At 40.2% G+C, this 26,267-nt stretch overlaps 1 protein-coding gene across 1 annotated transcript in view; it reads left to right on the top strand.

Moving 5' to 3' along the window:
• Positions 1–26,267, top strand: part of CSMD1 (CUB and Sushi multiple domains 1) — a 1,770,408-nt gene that overhangs the window by 939,413 nt on the left and 804,728 nt on the right. Inside the window, exon 7 of the mRNA XM_075557189.1 lies at positions 24,849–24,926. Coding sequence (XP_075413304.1) covers positions 24,849–24,926 — 78 coding nt within the window. The remainder of the gene's footprint in view (positions 1–24,848; positions 24,927–26,267) is intronic.

Below are 26,267 nucleotides of genomic sequence, written 5' to 3'. Positions count from 1 at the left end.
TGTGGTGAGTTTTCTGTGGTCATTGCAATGGAGTACCCCTCTGGGAGGAATGATTGGTATCTGAAGGGTAGCTACATAACTGACATCTGCCTCAGAAATCATCTTGGACGGGTGTGGAGTTAGAGATCCTTCTACTGTTAGTGAAGCTGAAGGATTTCAACCATGGTCCTGAAGCCATTTTTTTTTCCCAGAAAGTCTGAAAAGTTTTACTCCAACTGCATCATTAAGGTCAATTGCACTTTGAAGAGGTAGCTCTTTGCCATTCCCATTTGAGAGCCTTTCAGGACCGTCGAAGCAGAGACTAGAAAGTAATCCCCATGCATGGTCCATAAGCCCATTGAACCCACAGGTCAGAGTGTTTGAGTTGAGAATGAATTAATAAAGCTAATAGAGCTCAACTTACAGACAATGGAGGACAGGAAGAACATTCTTGTTGAAATGGATGGTGAAAACGTTGCATAAATAGAACAGTAATATTTACCTCCTATTTTACTGCCACTTTCTGAACAATAACAATAAACATTGCTATTTCGGTATTACAATTGTTTCTTTAATTTAAAATTTGATCTAACCATTGAGAGGTGATTTTAAAAGCAGCTGATAAGATAAAAATGAACCAAGAAAACATTGTTTAAAAGCCAAACAACCTCCTGTCATTGAGTTGATGGGGGCTCATAGGGGCACTACAGGATAGAACGCCCGGGGAGTTTCCGAGGCAGCCACTCTTCCTGGGTGTAGAAAGCCCGCCTTCCTCCTGAAAATGGCTGCTGGTTGCTCAAACTGCTGACCTCGTGGTTCTCAGCCCAAAATATAACCAACACATCACCGGGGCCCTGACAAAACTAGCAAACAAACAAACAAAGAAGAAAATTATAAAAGTAAATGAAACAAAATCACACCTCTTATATTTTGATATGGTTGGTTCTTTGTTGTATTTTGTTTGATCTTTTCTGTCCTTCAAACAAGCAAATATGAGCACTGCCATTGAGTCTATGCCGACTGAGAGCAACACCTTAGGACAGGGTAGGCCTGCCTTCTATTGAGTTTCTGAGACTGAAATCTTTATGGTGAGAGAAAGTCCTCTTTCAAACTGTTGACCTTCTGGTGAGCAGCCCAAAGCGTAACCCCCATACCACCAGAGCTCCTTTTCTACCCAGAAACTACTGCTGCTCCCCCATGCAGATTTCAATTTCAATGCCTTACCATAGGGAGTTTGTTAAATCTCTTTGTGATGGTAAAATCTGAAATACCAAGAAATCATCTTTGATCAGAGAGCAGAGACTCTCAAGCTCTCACCTGTTGTTATTAGAAAGTGTTTTGCAGATAGTCATAAATGAAGCCAAAACACTGCAAGAAGTGGATTGCAATTCATGGTGATCTTATACAAGGTGCCCAAGATTGTAAATAGTATGGAACACACAGCAGACTTCCTGTCTCTTCCTCTAATTATCCCACGCATGACGTTCTCTCCTCCCAAACATAAAGGATCACACAGAAAGCAAAACAAATATACAAGAGCACCGAGCAGCTGTGCTAAAATATGATTTCTTTTTTTTTGGTTGCTTTTTAAAATCGTTTTATTAGGGGCTCATACAACTCATATCACAATCCATACATAATGTGTGTAAAAGCACATCTGTACATTCATTGCCCTCATCATTCTCAAAACATTTGCTCTCCACTAAAGCCCTTGGAATCTGGTCCTCATTTTCCCTTCCCTCCCCGCTCCTCCCTCCCTCATGAGCCCTTGATAATTTATACATTATTATTTTGTCATATCTTTCCCTGTCTGATGTTTCCCTTCACCTGTTTTTCTGTTGTCTGTCCCCCAGGGAGGAGGTCACATGCAGATCCTTGTAATTGGTTCCCACTTTCCAACCCACTCTCCCTCTACCCTTCCAGTATTGCCACTCACACCGCTGGCCCTAAAGGGATCATCCACCCTGGATTCCCCGTGTTTCCAGTTCCTATCTGTACCAGTGTACATCCTCTGATCTAGCCAGGTTGCAAGGTAGAATTCAATCATGATAGTGGGGGTGGAGGAGGGAAGCATTTAGAAACTAGAGGAAAGTTGTATTTTTCACCATTGCTACTTTGACTGGATCATCTCCTCCCCTAGACCCCTATGCAAGGGAATCTCCAGTGGGCGACAATTGGGTCTCCACTCTGCACTCCTCCCCTCATCCACTATGGTAAGATTTTTTGTTCTGATAATGCCTTACACCTGATCCCTTCAACACCTCATGATCGCCCAGGCTGGTGTGCTATTTCCATGTGGGCTTTGTTGCTTCTAAGATAGATGGCTGATTGTTTACCTTCAAGCCTTTAAGACCCCAGACACGATATCTTTTGATAGCCAGGCACCATCAGTTTTCTTTGCCACATTTGCTTATGCACCCATTTGTCCTCAGCAATCATATCATGGAAGTGCGTACCCAACGATATGATTTTTTTGTTCTTTGATGCCTGATAGCCAGGCAACATCAGCTTTCTTCACCACATTTGCTTATTCAACCCCTTTGTCTTCAGCAGCTGTGTCGGGAAGGTCAGCATCATAGAATGCCAATTTAATAGAAGAAAGTATTCTTGCATTGAGGGAGTACTTGAGTGGAGGCCCAATGTCCTTCTGCTACCTTAATACTAAACCTATAAATATATGCATAAGATCTATTTCCCCATCCTCATACATAAATATATTTGCATATGTACACGTCTTTATCTAGACCTCTATAAATGCCCTTTGCCTCCCAGCTCTTTCCTCTATTTCCTTGACTTTCCTCCTGTCCAACTATCAGGCTCAATCCTCACCTGAATTTCAGCAATACCTCTTCTTTACATTACCCTTGATCATGTCCTACCAGGCCTCCAAGACCCATCTCACCATCAATTTGGATCACTTGTTGTTCCCTTGTCCCTGGGTTTGTTAACACCACTTCCTTTCCCCCACCTCCCCTTCTCCCATGTTCCCCCTGAAATGTTAGTCCCAGTGTTTTCTCCTCCAGATTGTTCATCCAGCCTAACTTATTTAGATAGACCTGCAGAGATAATGCATGCAGAAGAGGGTCATCTCTGCAGATTCAATTTACCAGCTCTCAGACCCATGTATTAGTATTTTTACCTCATACCAAGTATGATTTTACCAATCATTCTAAGACATGAGGATGCTTTTGTTCACAGAAAACAGCACTCTGTTGCACTCGTTTCCTGAGAATGATGTCCACTTCTGGGAGCATTCCTTCCAGCCCATTCGTGTGTCTCACTCTCTGTTCTCCCCCACTACTTCTTTCCATGCCAAGTCCCAGGGAAGCTGGAGGAAGCACCTGGGAACCCTGGGCAAGGTGGGAGGAGAGTCTCGAGACAGATGGGGGAAGAAAAGAATCAGACAACTGGCAGAGTAAGGAAACAGAAATCAACTTCTCGTGCTTTGCAGCATTGCCAACAACCAGGGCTGTCTGATAAGAGGATATAGTAACTCGAAACAAATTAAAACTCATCGGAGCAGTCACTACTGCAGTTTGATGGGGTGTGAGGATGGCTGCTGGCTTTTTAACTTCTCTGACCTAGATATACTTATTTGTAAAATTAAGGGATGCACTGACTCATCAGACTGTCAGACAAAGTCCTATACAGTCAGACACCTCTATCACACCCGGAAGGCTACTCATTTTCTTTCCTTATATTTTCTGTGTAAATTGACTTCTGTTTGTTTTATCTGTTTATTTTTGGTGACATTTGCTTTGAGTTTTATGCTCTTTATTATCTTCCATTGATTCTTCTTTTTGCTATTTATTGTGCGGGCATCTCATCTCTCCTGAGTAACTTTAAGACAAAGTTATTTCAGCAAATGAAAATGGAGGTGATGGCAGACACATTTGCCACTCCAAATTAACACATTATTCTAGAGAGATCTTACATAGGAGATTTTAATGTGCAGTCCCCAGCAGTTCTATGTGAAATGGTCCTGTTTCTCTCGTGTTTATCTCCACAACACCAAGACAAGGTTGAGGCAGGTACACACACAAGACGAGAAAGGTCACAGGAAGATGACTGAATAGGCAAGATGCTTCTAAAGAAGTGTCTTTTGAAATCAACACCTATGGAAAGGAGAGACTGGAAACAGGAGTGGGTAAAGGGACAAGGGTCAATGGGCCCTTGCGGAGTGCTCTATGGGGTGCTTGTTGCTGAAATAATGTAGCACACTTGTCTCTCACCTCAGTTAGCCCTTAGATATCGTCTGCCCATGGAATAAGGGGGTACAGGGAGTGTCATCTGAAGGAACTGACAGTTACCCCCTGGAAAATGCATTGCTGAAACAGAATTTGATGTTGTACCCGTATGCCTAACACATTGGTTATGCCGTCATAACTCTTGGTCTAGTTACAATCTCTAACATCTGTTGAATGTTAAACTCTTGGTCTAGTTACAATCTCTAACATCTGTTGGATGTTAAAATATCTGTTTGAGCTATGAAGACACATTGATTTAATATCAACACTTCTAAGTTCTCTGAATTTTATAAATTATCTTTATATTTTCCACATTAACCTAATAAAATACCAGGAAAGATATTATTACATTGATTTATGTGAGATATACGCTTATAAAACTTTTTTTTAAAAAAAAATAAAGAAGAATGAATGGAAATGGAAAGAGTTTGTTATTTGGAGGGATTGCAATCAGTGTCACAAATCAAAATATGTATAAATTATTAAATGGAAAACCAATTTGCTCTGTTACCCTTTACCCAAATCACAATAGAAAGCTTATATTTTAATTAAAAATATAATAAAATAAATACTTTAACTTGGTGATTAAGAGTCAATATATGAGGGGGTACCCTCCAAAAACACAGAATTGCACTGGGCAGAGTACAGCTTCTGTGGTACACATTTCCCCCCACCCAAGTGGGCATCAAGCAACTTTCTCTCAGGTAGTGCACCCAGTGGCATCACCTGAGAAAATTATCTCTGGTCACAGTGAATTGTTTCGTAAAAGCAGTTTCACTTGAACCTTGTTTCCTGTAATGCTGATTTAAGAGAAAAGCATGGGGCTGTGACATTTGTTTCCTTCTTGGGGAAAAATGCTCCAGAAACTATTGTGACGTTGACACAGTTTATAAGGACAGTGCTATGGGGAAAACTCGTGGATGTCTCACAACTCATATTGCATTTGGAGTTTGTTACACCTGGCAAGACTGTTAATCAAGCTTTCTATTTAGAGGTTCTGGAAAGATTGAGTAACAGCATGTGACAAAGAAGCCTGGTTTCTGGCAGATGAGGAACTGCTTTTGCCACCACGACAATGCACCTGCTCACACAGCCATCTCAATACAGCAGTTTTTGGCAAAAACAAACAAACAGTATGCCTCTCTTGCCCCATGCACCTTACTTACCTGACCTTGCTACGTGAGACTTCTTTTGTTTCTGTGAATGAAAAGGGAAATGAGTGGAAACAACTTGAAACCTTAGAAGATGTGAAGAAAAAAATGAAGAGCTGCTGTCAGCCATCCAAACAGATAAATTAAAAAAAAGTTTCCTAGAAGGGAATATCAGATTTGACAAATATATTAGGTGCAATGGAGAGTATTTTGAAGGTCATAAAGTTGTTTTGTAAAAAACAAAACATAACTGTGTAGGGGAGTTTATTTTGGAGGGGTGGGGATAGCCTCTCATAGGTAAGTAATTTGCTCCAAGTTGCATGGCTAGATTCAGAGAAGAGGGAGGCAGGGTTAGTCTAGATGTAGATCACACCAAGAGAGGTTGCTATAGTTGTGTCTGCTCCAAGTCCTAGCACCCCCAGAGCCCTGGGGGCTTCCTGGGGTCTGTGCTTGGCTGCCAACAACAAGGTCAGCATTTTAAAGTGGCCAGCGACTCAGAAAGAGAAAGAGGAGGCTTTCTACTCCTGTATAGATTTGAAGTCTAAGAAACCCCCAGCAGCAGTTCTCCTCTATCCTACAGGCTCACTCTTAGAATTGAATTGATGGCTGAGAAGTTTGTTTTATTTTATTTTTAGAGAAGCCCTTTGTAGTACAGAATGAAACACTACCTGGTCCTTGATCATCCTCAAAATTGCTGTTATGTTTGAGCACACTGTTGTACCCATTGTAACAACCCATCTTCAAGGACCTGTTCTATTCCCTAGCCCTCCACTAGACCAAAGATTATATCCTTCTTCAGGGACTGGTCCTCCCTGAAAACACATCCATAGTCCATGGGACAAAATCTCACCATCCTTGTTTCCAAGGAGGAGCATCCTGGCTGGAATTCTTCCAAGGAATATAATGTTCTTTTTTATGATGGGCATTGTGTTAGTCTGGGTAGACTGGAGAAACAAATCCAGAGAGACTCGTATGTGTGTAAGAAAGAGATTTATATACAAAAGCAATTGAACGTTGAGAAAACATTCCAGCTCAGTCCAGATCAAGCCAATAAGTCTGATATTAGCCCATATGCCTGATGCCAATCTATAAAGACCACTTCACACTCATGAAATGAAGCCAAATGCAGTAAGACCACAGGCTAGTGGGTTGGTATTCTTCTGGATCCAGTGGCATTGTAAGCATCTCAGTGCTGGTAGGGGTCTCTACATGGCTTCTCTGGCCACAGAGGTCTGGTTGCATCAGGGGAGGTCCATGTGGCTTTTCCAGCTCCTGGGGTGTAGCACCACGCGTACTTTCAGTAAAGCATTTTTTGGGGAGTGGGCAGAGAGAAAGAAGTGTCTCCCACCTCCCAAGGAAGAAATACAGGAATTTCTACAATTCTCAGGAGAAGGCCATGCCCACACAGAGGCCTCACTGGTGAGATCTTCATCGACAGGTCAGACTCCACCCCTTCACTCATAATCCTCTCAGATTGACCCCAGATTGTGTCATTTCCACAGCCACGATACATTCAATTTTCTTCACCAGCACCATAATTCAAATACCTAGTGCATTTTCTGTCTTCCATATTCATCCGTTAGCTTTTGTGTGCATATGAAGTTCTTGACATACTATGGTCTGCTTCAGGCACTGCTTAATTCTTAAAGTAGCATCTTTGTCCTTTCACATTTTAAAGAGGTTTTTAGCAGTGTTGTTTGATAGCCTGCCTGCTGCTCCCATGCACATTGATTTTTTTATCCAATTAAAATTAAATCCCCGATTTGCTCTCTATTTCTCGTGATGTTGGTTATTGATCCAGGTGTGAGATTATTTTGTCTTCTTTATGCTGATGTGTAAATCTTTCTGAATGACACAATTTTTCTCCTTTCATTACCTTTTTACGTTGAGCAAGACAGGTTGTATCATCTGCATATCATCGTTAATGAACCTTCTTCACATTCTGTAACCGTGTTCCTTGCATAGTCCAGCTTCTGAAATACTTGTGTATAAACCAGATTAGGTAAGGAAGGCATTGGATAGAACACTAACACTCCATTTGTCTGATTTTAAACATGCAGTATCCTCTTGTTCTGGCTAACTGCCTGCCTCTTGGGCTTTGTACCCATTGTGCTTGAGCACAACCCAGTCTCCTGTAATTCCCGTTTTCCTAAATGTTATCACTAGCTGTTCTGATTCACACAGTCCAAGGCCTTTGTACAGTCAATGAGAGATAGCTAAATGCCTCTCCAGCACTGCTTGCTTTCAGACAAAGCTCCATGGGAAAGCAGCAATGCGAGCCCTTGTTCCTCGTCCGATTCTGAATCTGGCTTGAGTTTCTGGCAGTTCCCTGTTGATATACTGCTGGAACCATTTTAGATGATATTCAGCAAAAGTTTACTGACACGTGATATTAATTTAATGGCATTGTGAGGTAATGTGCACAGCCTAATAGGTCACTTGTTTCGAAATGGGAGTGTATTTCCATTGGTTGTTCGTCCCTGTGGTCTTTTAATCCAGCTCTTCCACAGTTTATTTTAATATTTGTGTCTTCCTTGGCTGCTTTTTGAAATGTTCTGTTCACGTGTTTTACTTTAACGCGTATCACAGTCACTTTGACTTTTCTAAACTCAAGCGCATATTATACAATCTATTCTGATATCAATTTTTGTCTTTCTATCCCTGCTTTGTCTTTTGAACGGCCCTCTATTTGGCTTTTGTGTGATGATTTGATGCCATCCCATAATTCCTTTGGTTTTCATTCATTCGTGTTCAGTGTGCCAGCTAAACTGTTGAGCTAGTCTTTAAAATCAAATGCGATATACTCGAGTCATATTTTGACCCTTGTATTGTTTTTAGCTCTAACTTAAACATACATATAAGTTATTGGTAGTCAGTTAACCATTTGCTTCTGGACTTAATTGTTTTTTTTAATTTTCATGGATGCGTTTGAAATGCTTCATCACATGTTTCCACAGTTGTAATCAATTTGTAATTTGTATCCTACATTTTCTGGGTGACTCACTATTGTGATCACTGATTGTGTTGTTGAAAAAATATTTGAAATGAAGAATTTTTTGACTTTGCAAAATCCTATGAAGAGACCTCTTCTTATCGTTTTATCACCAATGCCATCATTTCCATGCACCGATGCTTCCTCTTGCTCTCCAAATTTGGCATCGCACCAGTACTTATCAATGCAATTTGGATGTATGCATCATATATTTCCTATTGTGGAACTGGTGAAAAATTTCAATGCCTTCATCTTTGAAGCTGTTAGTCAATATGTTAGTGGTCATATTAGAATAATAGTCTCTTTTTTGTACTTCTGTTAATGTTATCCTATTGAAGACAATATTGTACATCAAATTAGATCTTTAAATGTAATTTTTGATCATGAATATGACACCATTGTTCTTTAATTTATCATTCTCAGCATAGTAAGCCATATGATTTTTTTAAATAAAAGTGGCCAATAACAGTCAATTTCAGTCTTTGATACATAGGATATCAATCTTAATGCCTTTCATTTAATTTTTGACAACTTGCAACTTTCTTAGGTTTATGCTCACATACACCATATTCTGAATATTAATAGATATTTTCGGCAGTTTCTTCTCATTTTAAGCGATTCCGTGTCAGCAAATGAAGGCTCTGAAAGCTCTGATCCCTCTGCATCATTAAGGTTGACTCTACTCTGAGGAGACAGCTCTTTCCCAGTCGTATTTGGAATGTCTTTGAACCTGAGGAGCTTGTCTTCCAACACCATCGCAACATTTTACTGATATTGGTTCAGATATCAGTGTCTAATTCTCTCTTTATAGTGTGTCTTGATCTGAAAGTCCGGCTGACACCTAATCACCACGGGTGACCCTACTGAGGTTTGAAATGCCAGTGGCATAGTTTCTAGCTTCACAGAAATTTATAAGCTACCACAGTACAAAATCAAACAGTTATCCACATAGAAGCGATATGTATTTACAATTATGTTTATTTTATGGTTATTTCTCTGCTTCTAAACAAAATAACATCATTTGTTAATTTTTGTAAAATTATATACACCGAGACTCTTTTCCACCTGATTGGTGGTGTCCAATAACTTTCAATAACTATCCCCTTCCAATTTTACTCCTTTTTAACACACTGCAAACACATACCATAATTTCATAACATTCTGGTATGTATTTCAGAGCTGCTGTGCCAAGCAGGCTATAATACAGATAAACATCAAGATGACTCAGTCACAGAGGTTTCCCATGTAGTTATTGGTGACACTCAAATTACTCCTCTGATAACAACTTTTTCTAAAATTCACCAAATATCTAATAAATGCATTGATACTTATTATCTAGTGGAATACAAAAGTTGGAAACAAAGAGGAAGGACAGTCGTTGGCCAAGATGACTGTGGTGACAGAAACAAAGCCAAAGATCCCATGATAGAATCTACAAAGCCAACAGCTTCATAACAAATACCTTTTTTTCAACAACATAAAAGGCAACATATGGACTTTTCTATATGGGATTAATGGGCATCAAGATGACTACAAATGTGGGAAAATGCTATGGAAAAGGTCAATATCAGCAACCAAATTGAAGCCAGAGCTGAATGTGGAGCTGACTGTCAGTTGTGCATGTTTAAGTTCTAAATAAAGTTGAAAAAAAATAAAACAAGTCCGGAAGTGCAAACTATGACCTTGAGTGTATGCCACCTGACTTTTAAGAACAGATTTGACCTACTAACAAGAGAGGACTTGATAAGCCGTGGGATGATATGAGTGACATCATCCATGAAGTAAGAAAAGGTCAATGTGAAAAAGGAAAGAAAGAACCGAGCTTTATAGTAGCAGAGGCACTTTGAACAAATGACAAATGCAAAGACATGAACCGAATATCTCAAAGGGTGGCTTGAGAGAAGTGAAATCTTTAATGAATTTTTAAAAACCATAGAGTTAGAAAACCACAAAAGATATCTTAAACTAAAGAATTGCAATAAAAAGTTCAAGTTTCAATATTGAAACATGCCATGGGTAAAATATTGAATGATTCAGGATCCAGCCAAAGGAGGTTGAAAAAAAAATAAGCAGAGTCACAGTACCAGACAGAAGTAGTTAACATTCCACCATTGCAGGAGGTAGCACATGTGCTAAATGAAGTTCATACTGCAATGAAAGCATTCATTCATTAAATAAATAAAGGCGAAGAAGACTCAAGAATTGAAGGAATACCAATTTAAATGTCTCAACATGCTTATGAAACACTGGAAGCAGTCACTCAACTCTGTCAGGAAATTTGAAAGACAACCACTTTGCCAATTGACTGGAAGAGATCCATTTTTTGTACCCATTCCAAAGAAAGGTGACTCTACAGGATGTTTAAATTATAGAACAATATAATTGATATCACAAGCAAGTAGAATTTTACTGAAGACCATCCAACTGTGGTTGCAGGAATACATTGGCAGGTACTGGCAGAGGTTCAGGCTGGATTCAGAAAAGGGCTTGGAACAAGGGATATCATTGCTGATGTCAAATGAATCTTAAAAGCAGAAGTACCAGAAAGCTGTTTCCTTATTGTGTTAGGTAAGGTTGACTAGAGGAACAAATCCAGTGCTACTCATATATGTGTAAGAAAAAGCTTTTAATAAAGAAGTAATTATACGTAAAACAAACATCCAAGTACAGTCTAGATCAAGCAGATCAAGTCTGTAAGTCCATATGTCCCTCTTCAGACTCATGCAGTCACATGCAATGATGCAAAATTGCAAGAAGATCACAGGCCTGTGAAAAGTCTTGTGGATCCAATGGTGGTAGATTCATCTCTACGGCTAGCACAGGTCTCCATATATCATCATCAGAAAGGTGAAGGCAGAGAGAGAGAGTGGCCCACCTCCAGAGAGACATTTGTATTGGTGGTACCTCCAAATGAGGTCATCAAACTGCAATCTGATTGAAGGCTAAACTTTACCTGTACACTTTTATATTTTCAAGTTGACATGAAATTATGTAACTACCACAGACTGCCTATCATCTACTTGACATTTTTACACAACATTTAGTGATACATAATTTTTAAACAAAGGCAAAAGCAAAATCTTATTTGTATCTAGCAGCATAAAACTAAAATGCATACAACTCAATATATTCCAGCTTCATTTAAGCATAATATTCTATAAGTGAACAAAACAAAAATATTCTATGCATAGCAATTGCAGTTAAGTGAACACCTACATCATAATCCTACAAACCTACGAACATATTTTCCACCCATGAAAGTTTTAAGATAGCCACTTCATGCCTTTATACCCCCCATTTTGGGTATCCAGTTTCTATACTGCCCATTTGTTTCAACTCAGTGTTCTGAGGAGATAAGCAGGTTCTTAGATGTGAGGAATCTTCATTCATTGGAACTTTGTGAGTCTATATCCATAAGCAGAGTCACATAAGGACAGGCCATGCATAAAGTCAGCAGCAATATGCACTAATTCATGGGCTCAAAAATCTTATCAATCTAGGCGGGTTCTGATCAACTCAACGTAGGCCTCCTCACTTAGCCTCACCAGGGTGCCCTTCAGCCGCCTGGACTTTCAACCATGGGTACCTTCACAAATCCCCAACAACTGTAGCCCTCTTGTGCTCAGTCAGGCCACAGCTCAGTTTCTTCTCAACTCTTTAACCTTCAAACCAGGCAACCTGCTCTTGTCTTATCCTCTCATTCCTATGAACCAGGTCCACAGGTGTCAGTGGCCAGACTCAACCAGTCTCCTCGTTGGAAGGCCATTTCTCCTTCCAAGCAAATTGAACGGCCAGACCAGGTGCACTTCTCAAATTTCTGCCCTTTGAGAGGATTTCCCTTCACAACTGCCCTTTAGGGAGATCCCAGCAAAGGACTGTAGTGCTGCTGCTGTCCACTTACAAGTACCGCTGCATGCTGTACAGCGCCATCTGTAAACCAAGCATGACTTTTCTGTTCTTTAGTTAAAATACCTTAAGGAACTCCCCAGGAGGCCATAGGTGCAGACTGGGAGAAGAAAGGTAATGTGACAGGGGTGGAGACTGTGGGCATTTGGGCCACTTCTTCATGCAGCTTAGTTATATCTTCAGGTCCTGCTTGGACCTGATCTCATATATACCACTTCCATTTCTCAATGGAGTGTTGCTGTCCACATGCACCTTTATGGCTGTAGGTCAGACAATACCCAGTTCATGATGGGCAGCTCAGGCCTCATGGTGACTTGGTGGCCCATGGTGAGATGTTCAGTCTCCACCAAGGCCTAGTAACAGGCCAAAAGCTGTTTTTCAAAAGGGGAGTCATTGTCTGCAGAGGATGGCAGGACTTTACTCCAAAATCCCAACAGTCTACGCTGTGATTCACCAATAGGGGTCTGCCAAAGACTCCATACATCTCCATCCACAACTGACACCTCTAGCAACATTGGTCAGCTGGACCATAAGGTCCCAGGGGCAAAGCAGCTGCCTGCCAACCTGAACCTGTTGCAGAGCATTTTTATGTTCTGGGCCCCACTCAACATTGGAGGCCTTTCCTGTCACTTGATAAATAGGCTGAAGTAGAACACCCAAGTGAGGGATATGTGGCCTCCAAAATCCACAGAGGCCCACTAGGCATTGCGCCTCCTGTTTAGTTGTTCAAGAAGGGAGTGGAGTGCAGATGCAATAGCTTATTCTCCACTTTAGTAGGAATGTCTTGACATGCCCCACACCACTGGACCCCTAGAAATTTTACTGAAGTAGTGGTCAACTGAATCTTCATTGGGTTAATTTACCAACCTCTTGCACACAGACGTTGTACTAATGAATCTAGAGTCTTTGATATATCCTCCTTAGTGGGGCCAATCAGCATAATGTCATCAATATAGTGGACTAGTGTGACATTTTGTGGGAGAGACAAGTGATCAAGTTCCTTTCAGACTAAATAATGTCATGGGGCAGAAGGCTTGATTTACCCCTGGAGGAGAGTTGTGAAAGTGTATTGTTTCCCCTGCCAGATGAAGGCAAACTTCTTCTGGTGGTCCGTAGAAACTGGTATTGAGAAGAATATCATTGGCCAGATCAATAACTGAATACCAAGTACCAGGGGAAGTATTGTTTTGCTCAAGCTATGAAATAACATTTGGAATGAGAGCTGCAATTGGAGTCACTATCTGGTTAAATTTATGATAATCCACTGTCATTCTCCAGGATCCATCTGTCTTCTTTATAGGCCAGATAGGTGAGTTAAATGGGGATGTGTTAGGAATCATCACCTCTGCATCCTTCAAGTCTTTGATAGTGACTAATCTCTGCAATCCCTCCAGGAATGCAGTACTGCTTTTTGTTTACTATTTTCCTAGGAAATGGAAATTCTAATGGTATCCACTCTTGGCTTTTCCTGCCATGATAGCTCTTATTCCACATTTCATGAATCCAATATGGGGTTCTGCCAGTTACTAAGTATGTCTGTTCCAATGATGAATTCTGGAACTGGGGAAATAACCACAGCATGGGTCCGGGGACCCACCAGACCCACAGTGAAGTGTACCTGAGCTAAAACTCCATCAATAACTTGACCTCCACAAGCCCCCACTGTGACTGGTGGATCTCCTGGAATTAGTGTCAGCTCTGAGCCAGTGTCCAGTAATCCTTCCAAAGTTTGATTATTTCCTTTCCCCTAATGAACTGTTACTCTTGTGAAAGGCCACAGGTACCTTTGGGGAAGGTTAGAAGAAAGAATCACAGTATAAACCTTCAGTGATGTTGCAGGGTCCTCCTTCAAAGGGGCCTGGCCTCCTGCTCATTCAAGGGGTTTTGGGTCTGTAAACTGGCTCAGGTCTGGGAATTGGTTGAGTGGTCATGACTCTATTTTGCTGTTCACCTGATCTAGCATTCTTCCACCTGCTATTGATGACAAAAATATTTAGTAGGTTTCCCATGTATTTCACTCCTAGGGATACCGTGGCTAAGCCAATGCCATAATTCCACACGTCACAGGTTGCTTTCATTCCTATGGAAACCTTGCTGTCCACCCTGTCTCTGTTGATTCAGTCAGTGGTGATACCTCCCCTCCACCACCACGGGGTCCAATCAGTCCTGTTGTGGGAAAATGTTGGAGTTCATTTAGGACAGTTTGCACTCTTCCCAGGAGTCTTCAGAGATGCCGGGCCCGCCTCACAAACTTGTTCCTTGTGGTTGTGGTAAAACGTATGTCTTCAGGGCACTCCCTTTTTGGATCTATGGGATCATTCTGATAGATCCATTCTGACATACCAATTTCCTAAGCTTTAGGCAGCCCACACTTCAGTGAACCAACCAAACAAGCAGTTAGTTCCTCTCTTACCCTCTCTTGCTGAGACACTGTAGGAAGAATTTGTGTTTAGGGGCCCCATATCCAGAAACTCAGACTGGTCTAATGTTATATGCCTTGCACCAGTATCCCACGCCCTTAGTGACCATTCCCAGGGCTATCCCCCAGGCTTCTGCATGTCCGTAGAGAAAACTCAAGCAGATCTTTATGAGGATAGCACACTTTTTCTTGCGTCATCATCGGAACCTCTCCTTCCAGAACTTTCTGCGACTTCATTCTAGTTAAAGGTCTAGAGGAAACAATGGGAGGTAGGGGTATTTCTTGGGGCCTCTCAGCAATATCTTTTAAGGCATCTGCCCCGGAAATGCTACAGAAGCAGCCACACCTGGCTTTGAAGCTTAAACAGGTTGGTTAATCTGCTCAGGTGTAGGTTGTTTTACTGATAGTTGGTTAATTTCCTCAAGTGGGAGGGGTGGGTCTATTGACTGGCTAGCTCAATTGACTCCAGGGCAGCGGTTCTCAACTTGTGGGTCGTGACCCTTTTGGGGGGGATGACCGACCCTTTCCAGGGGTTACCCAATTCATAACAGCATCAAAATGACAGTTATGAAGTAGCAACAAAAATAATTATATGGTTGGGGCTCACCAAAACATGAGGCCCTGTATTAAGGACCGCGGCATCAGGAAGGTTGAGAACCACTGCTCTAGGGGCTCCCTAGCCTCCTCTTCTCGACCATCAGTCCATTGGTTCCCATCCCATGTCTGAGGGTTCCAATTATTTCTGATTAGTGCCCTTACCTTAATATCAGACAGTGTTCTAAACCTGCAATTCAGCTGATGCTGTAAATTGGTTACTCATATGATGAGACTCTGGATTTGGTTTTCATCAACGTCAGCTCTATTACTAGAGGGGAAAAGGCTCTCCTTTGTAGCGCATGAAGAAGCTTTTAGGTATGTTATTCGGCACTTGAGATGTGCTTCTGAGGTTCGGAGATTATCCCTTTCCTTGCTCACATTTTCGATTGTAAGGAGGACCAGTCAACCAGCTTCCCTACACTTGTCATCCTGACAAAACTGCTGTACAATATCAAACACGTGATCATCCAGAGCCTCTTCTCTCACCAGCACATCATCTATTGGTGGTGATACTGTGGAAATCAGCTTTGCTACTTCACACCATGGATCAACACCACCCACTCTAGTAATAGTGGCAGACTCATCCATGCCTTCAACCTTGTTGTTTATTTTTTTGTTTGGTTTGTTATAATTTTATGTTGACAAAGTTATCCCTTTCTTTTTAAAATAAAATGCCATTCACATAATATTCATCTTAAATTTTATGGAAATATTTTGCTTTTAAGAAAACTGACATGCATATAACATAAAAATCTTATTTATAATAAACTATCTTACATTAATTTCTGGAAATATTTGTATTATTAAATTTGTAGACATAAATGAGAGCCAAAGTACATCTAGAATATATCCCACATGAATTTTAGACCATCTCAATAATAGAGTTTATACATTGAACACAAAGTGTGGGTTAGGATCAAAGATATGATAAATTAAGATGTAGAAAGTTCATTAAAATACAGAATAGAGCAAACTGGATGTCTGAAACTTGCTTCTGAATGTAGAGTAGCTAAAGCAAAGGGAAGAAATAATGAAGCAAAACAGCTGAGTAGTAAGCACCTAGGGTGGTTTGAGAACATAAAGTGAGGTATTTTAATGAGGGCGTGAGGACAGGAAGCTAGAAAACCAAAGGGAAGAAAAAAATCCTTATTTCGAAAGCTGAAAAACAATGGAAAACTTAAAGCTTCAAGTTGCAGTACTGACAGTTTGATGAACAAAATATTGGACAATGTAGGGAACTTTAAAAGAAATGGAAGGAGTAAACATGAGAGGAATGCCTGGAGTCCATGTACCCCGAAGAATCACTAAATGTTCAGCCATTTCAGGAAATTGCTTATGGTAAAACACGTGGGAAACAAGTGAGAGAAGCTGAACTTAAGGTATTGCTGAAAAATTAGGTTGCAGAAATTGCATAATGATAATTAAGATGTTTCAGCAAATGTGTACAACACTACTCACTTATACCAGATTGTTAGCAAACCAACTAGAAGAGATCCATGTTTATACTCGTTGGAAAAAAGAAGACGGTTCAATGAAATGTAGACATCATTGAATAATGTAACTAATATCACAGCCAAGTAAAACGCTGCTGACTGCAATTCAAAAATGGTTGCAATGATACACTAACAGAAAACCACTAGAAATTCAAGGTGCATTCATGAGAGGATGTATAATGAAAATGATTGCTGATATCAGATGGTACTAACAGCCTACTCTACCAGAAATATGTTTATATGTTGAGGAAATGGTATGGAGGCCCTAAATGACCTACAAGGAAGTAGGAGAATCTGACACTACACCAGTTCAATTCAATGGCCACAAGGCAGAGGTCAGACTAGTCTCTACCTTCCTTTTTATTTTTAACTGTGTTATGACACAAATTATTATTTAGCAGCACTCTATTTCTCCCCTGTGTTAGATAATTAGTGGAAATGGCCATAGAGAAATCATAGACAATATGCCCCATTAGGGATATTCATTAGGAAAGTTAGCAGATTACCACAAGCAAGGTTCAGGAAACATTTAAGACATAGGTATTGGGCCACAGGAATGCCTCTCCTCACAAAATAGTCTATTTATATCTCCACTCCCAAACTTCACAGTTCCATGATTCCTTGACTTTTGCCTGAGAAGGCTAGAAAGTCTTTCTGTGCCTCAGTTGCCTCATAGTCTCCTTTGCTCTGTCGTACGGTTTCTTGGCATTGGCCTCTGCTACTTCCACCACTTAAGACAGTATGGTTGGCTGTTCTTTCTTGATGGCCAGAGCATTCTTTCCATTCCAGCTTCTGAGATGGCTCTCCTTTTTCTGCATGTTTCACACACCCTATTTGCATGGCCACACCCAATTGTTTGATGGGAAGTATACAGACATGGCTAAAAGAATATATTTAAGCAATTTCACTTCACCACTTCTGTGTATTATGAACTCTACACAGACATTCAACTCCATGCACTATAATACATTATTGATAACATTGCAAAGAAGAGGAATTCAAGCACACATAATTGTGCTCATTCAGAACCTGCATAGAGATGAAGAGGTCATCATTCAAAAGGAGCATTAGAATGCTACGTGTTTTAAAAGAAGGGAAGGCATTTGTCAAGGTTGCATCCTTTCACTATCTTTAGTCAATGTGTGTGCTGAGCAAATAGCATATGAGAATGAATACTCTGAAGAAAAATGCAGCATCAAAATTTTTGGCAGGATTACTAATAAACTTGGACATCCAGGAAACACAACCATACTTGTTAAAAAGATGAGAACTTGAAACATTTATTGACGAAGATTAAAGTCTATAGAGTTTTTAATATGGGTTATACTTCACCGTCAAGAAAACAGAAATCATCAAAACCAAACAAATAAGCAATATCAAAATAAATGGATAAAATGTTGAGCTTGTCAAGAATTTTGTTTACTTTACTTAAATCCACAATCAGCCTTCATGGGAGCAACATTCAAATAAATGATGAATTGCAAATATGCTTAAAATATGTATTTAAAGTCTTAACATGTAAACATTTTACTTAGAGAAATTAGGTGTGCTTGACCCAAGCCATGGTGTTTTTAATCACCTTCACTGAGTATAGAAACTGGACAATGAATATGGAAGACTAAAGAATCAATGCCTTTGAATTGTGGTTTGGTAAAGAATATTGAATACATCACAGACTGCAGAACAATGAACAAATATGCCTGGAAGAAATAAAGTTAGTATTCCCTTTAGATCTGAGGATGGCAAAACTAAATCCCAGGCATTTTGGGCACATTTTAAGAAGAGCTAGTCTGCAGAGGATATATTATTTGGTAAAAAAGAAGGTAAGATCTTCAGTGAGATGGATTGCCATGGTATCTGCAGCAAAGGACATAAACATAAGTCACAATGAATTGTAAGTACTTAACAACAACAATAATTAAATAATAACATTTTAGGTATGTTATCATTATAGTTTCATAACCCTGTCTCTTATTAAATTTTTGGAGAATCAAGTTAGCATAATTTATATATTTTAATATTTTTGAGACCTGAAAAATAGTAAGCTACACATTCTTATTTTGGTTCACTTCTCAGATGAAAAAATTAATTTATATAAAATCTGTTTAGTCCACCATTTCAGGTGGTTGCATATGAGCAAATAACAATGGTTCTGTAGAAAGAAGTTAAAAATGCACCGAACATATTAGCTGAAAACAAGATTCCAAGAATTGATGGAATACCCATGGAAATGTTTCAGGAAGCTGAAGAAGTACTGGAAGCAATCATTCTTTTATGCCAGGAAATTTGGAAGACAGCTTATTTGGTTAACTGACTGGAAGAGATCCATATTTGTGTCCAATTCAAAGAAAGGTGACTCAACACAATGCTCAAGCTATGAAACTATATCATTGATATCACACACAAATAAAATTTTGCTTAAGAACTTTCAACCACTTTTGTAGCAAGACATTGACAGGGAGCTGCCAGAGGTTCAGGCTGGATTCAGAAGAGGATGTGGAACTAGGCATATCGTTGCTGCTGTCAGATGGATCTTGGCTCACAGCACAGAATACCAGAAAAATGTTTCCTTGTGTTTAATTGACTATGCAAAAGTATTCACCTGTGTGGGCAGTAATAAACTGTGGATAACTGAGAGGAATAATTCTGGAATATTTTTGTGCTCATTCAGAACTCATGCATGCAAAGCTGGCAGTCGTGTGAACAGAACAAGGGAACACCACATGGCTTAAAATCAGGAAGGTGTGTGTTAGGGTTGTGTGCTCTCACCATACCTGTTCAATCTACATACAGAGCAAATCATCAAAAAACAGCCTATCTGAAGAAGAGTGAAGGATCAAGATTGGAGGAAGGCTTATTAACAAGCTCAGGTATGCAGATGATATAACCTTGCTTGCTGAAAGTGAGGAGGAATTGAAGCCCTTGCTGATGAAGATATATTGCAGCCTTCAGTATTAGAACTCAACATAAGGAAGACCACAATCCTCACGACTGGATCAATAGGTCACTTCACAATAAATGGAGAAAAGTTTGAAGTTGTCAAGGATTTGGGTCTTACTAAGATCCCAAATAAAATCAAGAGATTTTTTTTTGCATTAGGTATATCAGCTGCACAAGATCTCTGTAGAGTATTGAAAAGCAAGGATGTTACTTTGAGGACTAAGTTGGTCATCAAATAAGGAAGACCTTCGAAGAATAGATGCATTTCAACTGTGATTCTGAAGCAGAATATTGAAAAGAGCCTGGACTGCTTCTAGGACAAACAGTTGTGTATTGGAAGAAATAAGGTCAGAGCCCTACTTAGAACCAAAGATGGGAAGACTCTGTCTTACATCCTTCGGGCATATTGTCAGGAGAGACCAGTGCTTGGGGAAGGACACCATGTTTGGAAAAGTGAAGGGGCGGTGAACCAGAGGGAGGCCCTCCATGAAATGGATGACACAGTGGCTGCATCAGTGAGCGGAAGCACGGGAACCACTGTAAGGATGGCAGAGGGCCATGCAATGTTTGTTCTGTTGTGCGTAGGGTGGCTATGGGTCAGAGCCGACTCAGCGACACTTAAATACAAAGATGGTAAATGTGCTCGGGTTGCTGTTTTAAAACTGATACCTAAATCAGACATTGGAGGCAGTTATTCTTAGACCTAATGCACAGAAGAACTTCCCAATGGTGAATAGGGTGAGGGAGGGGGAGGGAAATCCAGTCAGAATAATCTCTTCAGATGAAAGCAGCAATGTGCAAGACATAATCTTATTGATATCCCTAGGGCACCCAATGCAGTTTTTTATTTATGTGGATCCCATGTTGTGGGACATTGACACATTCCCTAGTCTCTGGGGTAGGTTAAAGGACAGGCTGATTGGCTCTCTGCCTTTAGTTCTTCCTTAGGATTGCCTACTTTATGTTGATTATCAACTGCATAATGTTCTTGCAACAAAACAAGGGGAAACAAGCCAGCACACCCAAACAGAAAAATTAACATAGTTCAATGCTGCTCCAATCTAGTCAACTCTCAAACTTATCAGAGATCTCCCTTCCATTGAATCTGAGGGTTTTTTTCCCCTAACATGAATAAGTATACATTTTCCCGAAACCTGGAACATATAATCTCATCTATATATATATATAGTTTTATTCTTCTAGGGTAGGACCAGTTTTAAATTTCTCCATTAATAGTTATGAGAGTATCTCTTGGTGAATTTAGTACCATGAAAGAGAGGTAATTCATGACACCATGTGGCTACCCGTGTAATCACCAGTGTGCACAAGTGACCTTCTTTAATTGTATTCTCTCGTGGTGGCCCATGCAGCCTGAGTGCTAGCAGGCTATGAGAGACTCTCCATTTAGCAACTCAATGAGCTATCTCGGTGCCTTTCTTGTCTTCTATTTCGAGCTCTCCTTGGGTTGATAGCCTTGGATTTTAATAACAGCGATTTCAAAGGTATACTAGATAGCCATTTTTATTTTGAGCCCTGGGAAGTAACAACTCTGATTTTTTAATAGTATAATGAAAGCATATTTTGATTTTGTAATATATTTGCCAACCATGATCAGAGGCCAGGCAAATGCAATCAATTAAGCTTATTTGCCTGAAGTAATTTCTGTGAAAGTTATACTCTCAAGACAAGTGGTAAAAGCAGTCACAATGTATCCCCCCTGGTCATGAGAACTATCAGGAATAGGTGTAAAGAGGAGCCATCAACAAAAGGGTTAAATCTAGATTAATAAGAACAGTTTCTTGTAGGTCAGGTCTTGATGACAAAAGTTGATGAGTAAAATCGAAATAACCCTGTGACATGAATCATTCCCATCTAGCAAAAAGTGGTTCAAGTCAGAAACCCTAAAGCTAGTAATGTTCAGGTAAGGAGAGGGGTTCAGACTTATTTAATCAAGGAGATTATATATATATATTAACATATATAAATATGTTAATTTATATGTATATTTTATCAGGATTCCTCAAGGTCTTACCAAGGCTACTCAGTATAAGCTTGTCTTAATTAATTTTCAGTTTACTTTTTTTGACTTACATTGAATGTTCTTATTTTTAGGAACTCTTAAAGCTGTTATGTGAGGGCTAATTTTTTCTAATAATATGAGTTCCTATTTCTTATTTCTTTATGGCACAAATCATTAAAATATTTTCATATTAGAATGATGTCTTTTAAACTGATTATTACATAGAGTACTTAATTTATATATGAGAGTACACATTGTTAAACTTCAGAAAGAATTTTAAATTCTTCCTCAGTAAATTCTGTAGAGAGCAAGAAGAGAGAGAGACAGGAAGTGCATCTGCAGTGAGTTGCTACCGACGAGAAATGTAAGGTGCTAGAGCTTGAAATTTGTTATGTAGTTTAGTAACTCTCAGATCTTAGGTTCTCAACCTTTGGGGATGGAGCGACCTTTCACAAGGGTCACCCGATTCATAGCAGTAGCAAAATGACAGTTATGAAAAGCAACAAAAATAATTTTATGGTTGGGGGGTCACCACAACATTAAGGGTCGGGGCATTAGGAAGACAGAACCACTGCCTTAGAAGAAAGCAGCTTTTGTGTCCTGCTGTCTTTTGAATGCCTCCTACTACCCATAAAAAAAATAAAATAAAAGAGCCCATTTTTGTTGGCGCTAGCGTGCCTGTTACGCCCAGGCATGCGCTGTCTCACTGGGCGGGTAAATCCAGTTGCCTTTTACACACGCCTCAAATACCAGCTTTCTCTCCCGATGGTGATAGCAAATGCACACACATGTGCTTTCCTTCGAAACCTGCTCGGGAGGCTTTTATGCTCAAACCCAACATCTGCCGTGGAAGTCCCAGGCCTGCACACAAACCTTACTGTGCTGCTTAGTGGAGTGACAGTAACTCGCTGCTAGCCTGAATAGGAAGTCAGGACCAAGGAGCCAAACTCTTAGGCTGTTCAGAAAGGAAACAGAAGGAAGTCAGTGATACACCTGGAAGCCCTTCCACCTAAAGAGAGCCAAAGTTCAATTCAAGAGTGCTTACCCAGAAATAACCCCTAGACCTTGATCAGGGTTGGTGATCCTTATGAGGTCGATGAAGGTTAGACATTTTTGTAATCCACAATGTTTACGAGCAACACAATTTGTACACTTTTTGAATTAAAAAAACAGGTTTATTAAGGTATTAAATAATTTTTGTATTGAGCAACATGGGGTCTATTGCTTTCCCAGTTTCAGAGTACCCAAGACTTAAATATGAAAATATCAAGAGCAGTCAAAATATTCTAATCAGCTAGCTAAAATAAGTTATGATTGGGTCTTTTGATAAATGTTTCAGAATCTGCCTAGGTAAAGTCCCCAGTTTTTCATGTAAGAAAAATATGCCCAGGAAAATTCCTTGTGTAAACATTTTCAGCAAACTAGTTAATGATTACTAGATAGAGCTTACTTGAAACTATATTATTCCTGAGGGCAAGCGGCCCCGCCAAGGGCTTGTCTCGACTTGAAGCACAGCTTTACTGCTTTCTGGTTAGCAAGCGCTAGGAAAGGGCAATACAGAATTTAAAGGGAAGCTGGAACTTAAGTCAAGACCTCCTATGCAGTCAGGGCTTTGAGTGTACATGGCAGCCTTGCACAAACACACGCTTCAGATTTGGACTCTCATCCAACTATGAAGAAGCAAGACGTCAGGTGATATACGGACTCCGAGAGGTGGTGCCACAGAGGGAGTGGCTTCTAAAGGTGCTAGAGTACTTATGCTGAGAGAGGCAAGACTTATGCCGAGAGGCAAGTGCGAGGGGAGAGGGACAGGGTCAGCAACAGCAGTGACAACAGGCCATTCCAAAGAGGAACTGCTGTGGCCATCTGGAGGGAGGCCGTGAGCAAGCAAGTGTTAATGTATTAAAAAGAAATGTTAATAATTAAAAGCTGTTATTTATTGAGACTCCTAGTTTGTGCTAAATACTTTGAATGTATTATCTCTAAACCTTACACAACTTTTGTGGCACTGCATTTGATACCCTGCTGTCTCTACAGGTCCATGAACAGACTTAGAATTAAGTAACTTAACTAGGATCATGTAGCTACTGAGTCAAAGGCAAAGATTTGAATCCTGGTCTTCATGCTTTAGCTACTCTAGGTTCTGTCTCATAGGTGCAATCAGGATATTTAAATTAGCCACTTGAAAGCCAAGGATAAAGTATTTCAGGGCTTTAAATTTTTCTTTACATTCTTTGCAGCAAATGCATCTCCACTATTATTTTCCCACAACTGACTAAAATAGTCTTCTTTCAATTTCTGATAGACTAACAAGCAACCCCTTTAAGTCTATGAATCAAGGCTTTGGAGCCCAGGATCCCCTTGGCTGCCAGAAAGACTACCAGTGGCTACAGAGTAGTTCCTGCCGTCTGGGGACCCCATGCTCTTCTGGGTTGCACTGTGTTTCACAGATGTTTTGAGGGCTGATGTTTCTAAGTCCTTTGGCAGGTCTTTCCGTGGATATAACTCTGGGGGCACTTGAACTTCTAACCTTTCATTTAACAACTGAGCTCATTAATTGCATTACCCAGGGGCTTCTGGGTAAATAAAACTAGTGCTTTTCACTTAATTTATTCTCAGCACTTTGAACATACTTTGAACTACACCGGCTCCCAGTCACTATATACTTGATAAATTCTAAATGATTAAATGAATATATGAGTAGATGAATGAGTAGCTTTTTTCAATTTTCTATGATTATAAAACATTGTGAAAATGTTATAGTCACTAAGATTAAATTTAAAATGCAGTTTCATGGAGTGCTTGGGTGAGATTGTACTGGTTTGTAGAAGTTACCATTGACAGTGGTCACTGAATTTGGATATATAAGGTAAACTAGGCGACACGTTTTGGGGGGCTTTTCAGACTGCTGTAAGATTTGACCTTGCTTGATAACATTGCATTGATAATTCACAAGCACTTATACTTTGGTGTTTTGCGTGGTTAACCTTTTAGAACATGTCCCATTGTCCAGGGTTGATAGGGAAATAGTTATGTTGTGAGACTATGACACTGTTTTATGACACCTCTTTAAGTCTTACCTGGCTTTATTTTGTCTCTTTCAGTGAAAAAGGCAATTGAATTGAAGTCAAGAGGAGTCAAGATGCTGCCCAGCAAGGACAGTAGCCATAAAAACTCAGTCTGTAAGTCCTGTTTCTTTCTATATGAGGATTGATGGGTCAATTAAAGGGGAAAGGAGAGGAGAGGATGAAGTACTTAAAAAGTAATTGTATGAACTGCTTTTACACTCCATCTCTTTCCATTTTTCTCCCTTCAAACATATTTTCTAGAGGAGAGACTATCCACTAAGTTCACATCATTGCGAGAGTGTTGTCTTGATTTCTGTTCTAAATGTGTCTCAAATCCGTCTCTAGCTGCCTGCCTGAATCGCTCACTGTCTGAGCCTGCCCCTTCAGCATCTCTCACTGGGTAAATGTTACTCTGTCAGGTGATTCGCTCCCGAGGCTCGATTCACTCTAGCCTATCACAAGCACACTTAAGGAAACAGACTGTTTTCTTCAAAATAAAAATCAGGTCTTGTCATTGTCCTACGAAAGTTTTGCAATTTGTTTTTACTACCATATAAGCATGAAATAGTCTTAGCATGAGGAACACATCATTCCCCAAACATAGTTGTTAGTTATCAGGTGGGTTACGACCCACAGATAGAAACTTTATACATAACGTAATGAAATGTCGCTCCAGCCCATGGGCCTACCTAGTGATGCAGAGAGGGTGCTGAGCAGAGAAGATGAGAAACACATGTGGAGAAGGATGCAGTCATTCATGGAAACTATTTCGGTGTTGGCTATATTGACAGTTTTCCCAATATGACGGGAACACTAGCTGAATGAATGCATCCTTCTCCACTTGTGTTTCTCATCTTCTCTGCTTGGCACCCTCTGCATCGCCACGTAGGGCTATGAGATCGAGCGACATATCATTATATTATGTATAAAGTGTCTATATGTGGGTTGTAACCCACCTGATAACTAACAACTATTTCAACCGCCCTGCCTTTCCTTGAATATCCCATCGCACTTTTCTGCTGGAAGCACTTCTGGCCTTTCATTAACTACAGAAACCCTATGAATTCCTCCTAGCGTGTCACCATATGAAACAGTTTATGGCTTCTCTAACTGTTCCCTGTTTTCAGTCCTTAAATTGGACTCTTGCCTGTATTACCACTTTTATTTTGTCACAGCTTAGCTGTGTGTTCACCTGTTCTCACTGGGCATCATTAAAACACCCAGGTTGGTCCTTTCCTATGGCAGCAAGGTCTTAAGGCTCTCAACCTATTCATTCTCTTGCTTTTGGGAACATTCCTAGTAAACTCTTCCGCTGTTACTTGTCTTGAAGCTTCTTTCCTGGTGCTTGCTGGTGGTGGGTGCCATCACACTGACACCGACGCACAGCGACCCGATGCACAGCAGAACACAACCCTGCATGACCCTGCGCCGTCCTCACAATTGATCCTAGGCCTG

Source organism: Tenrec ecaudatus, chromosome 8 (assembly GCF_050624435.1).
Source record: "Tenrec ecaudatus isolate mTenEca1 chromosome 8, mTenEca1.hap1, whole genome shotgun sequence".
Classification (NCBI taxonomy): domain Eukaryota; kingdom Metazoa; phylum Chordata; class Mammalia; order Afrosoricida; family Tenrecidae; genus Tenrec; species Tenrec ecaudatus.
Note: the sequence above shows the minus strand (reverse complement) of the source record. Positions and strands in the feature narration are given on the sequence as shown.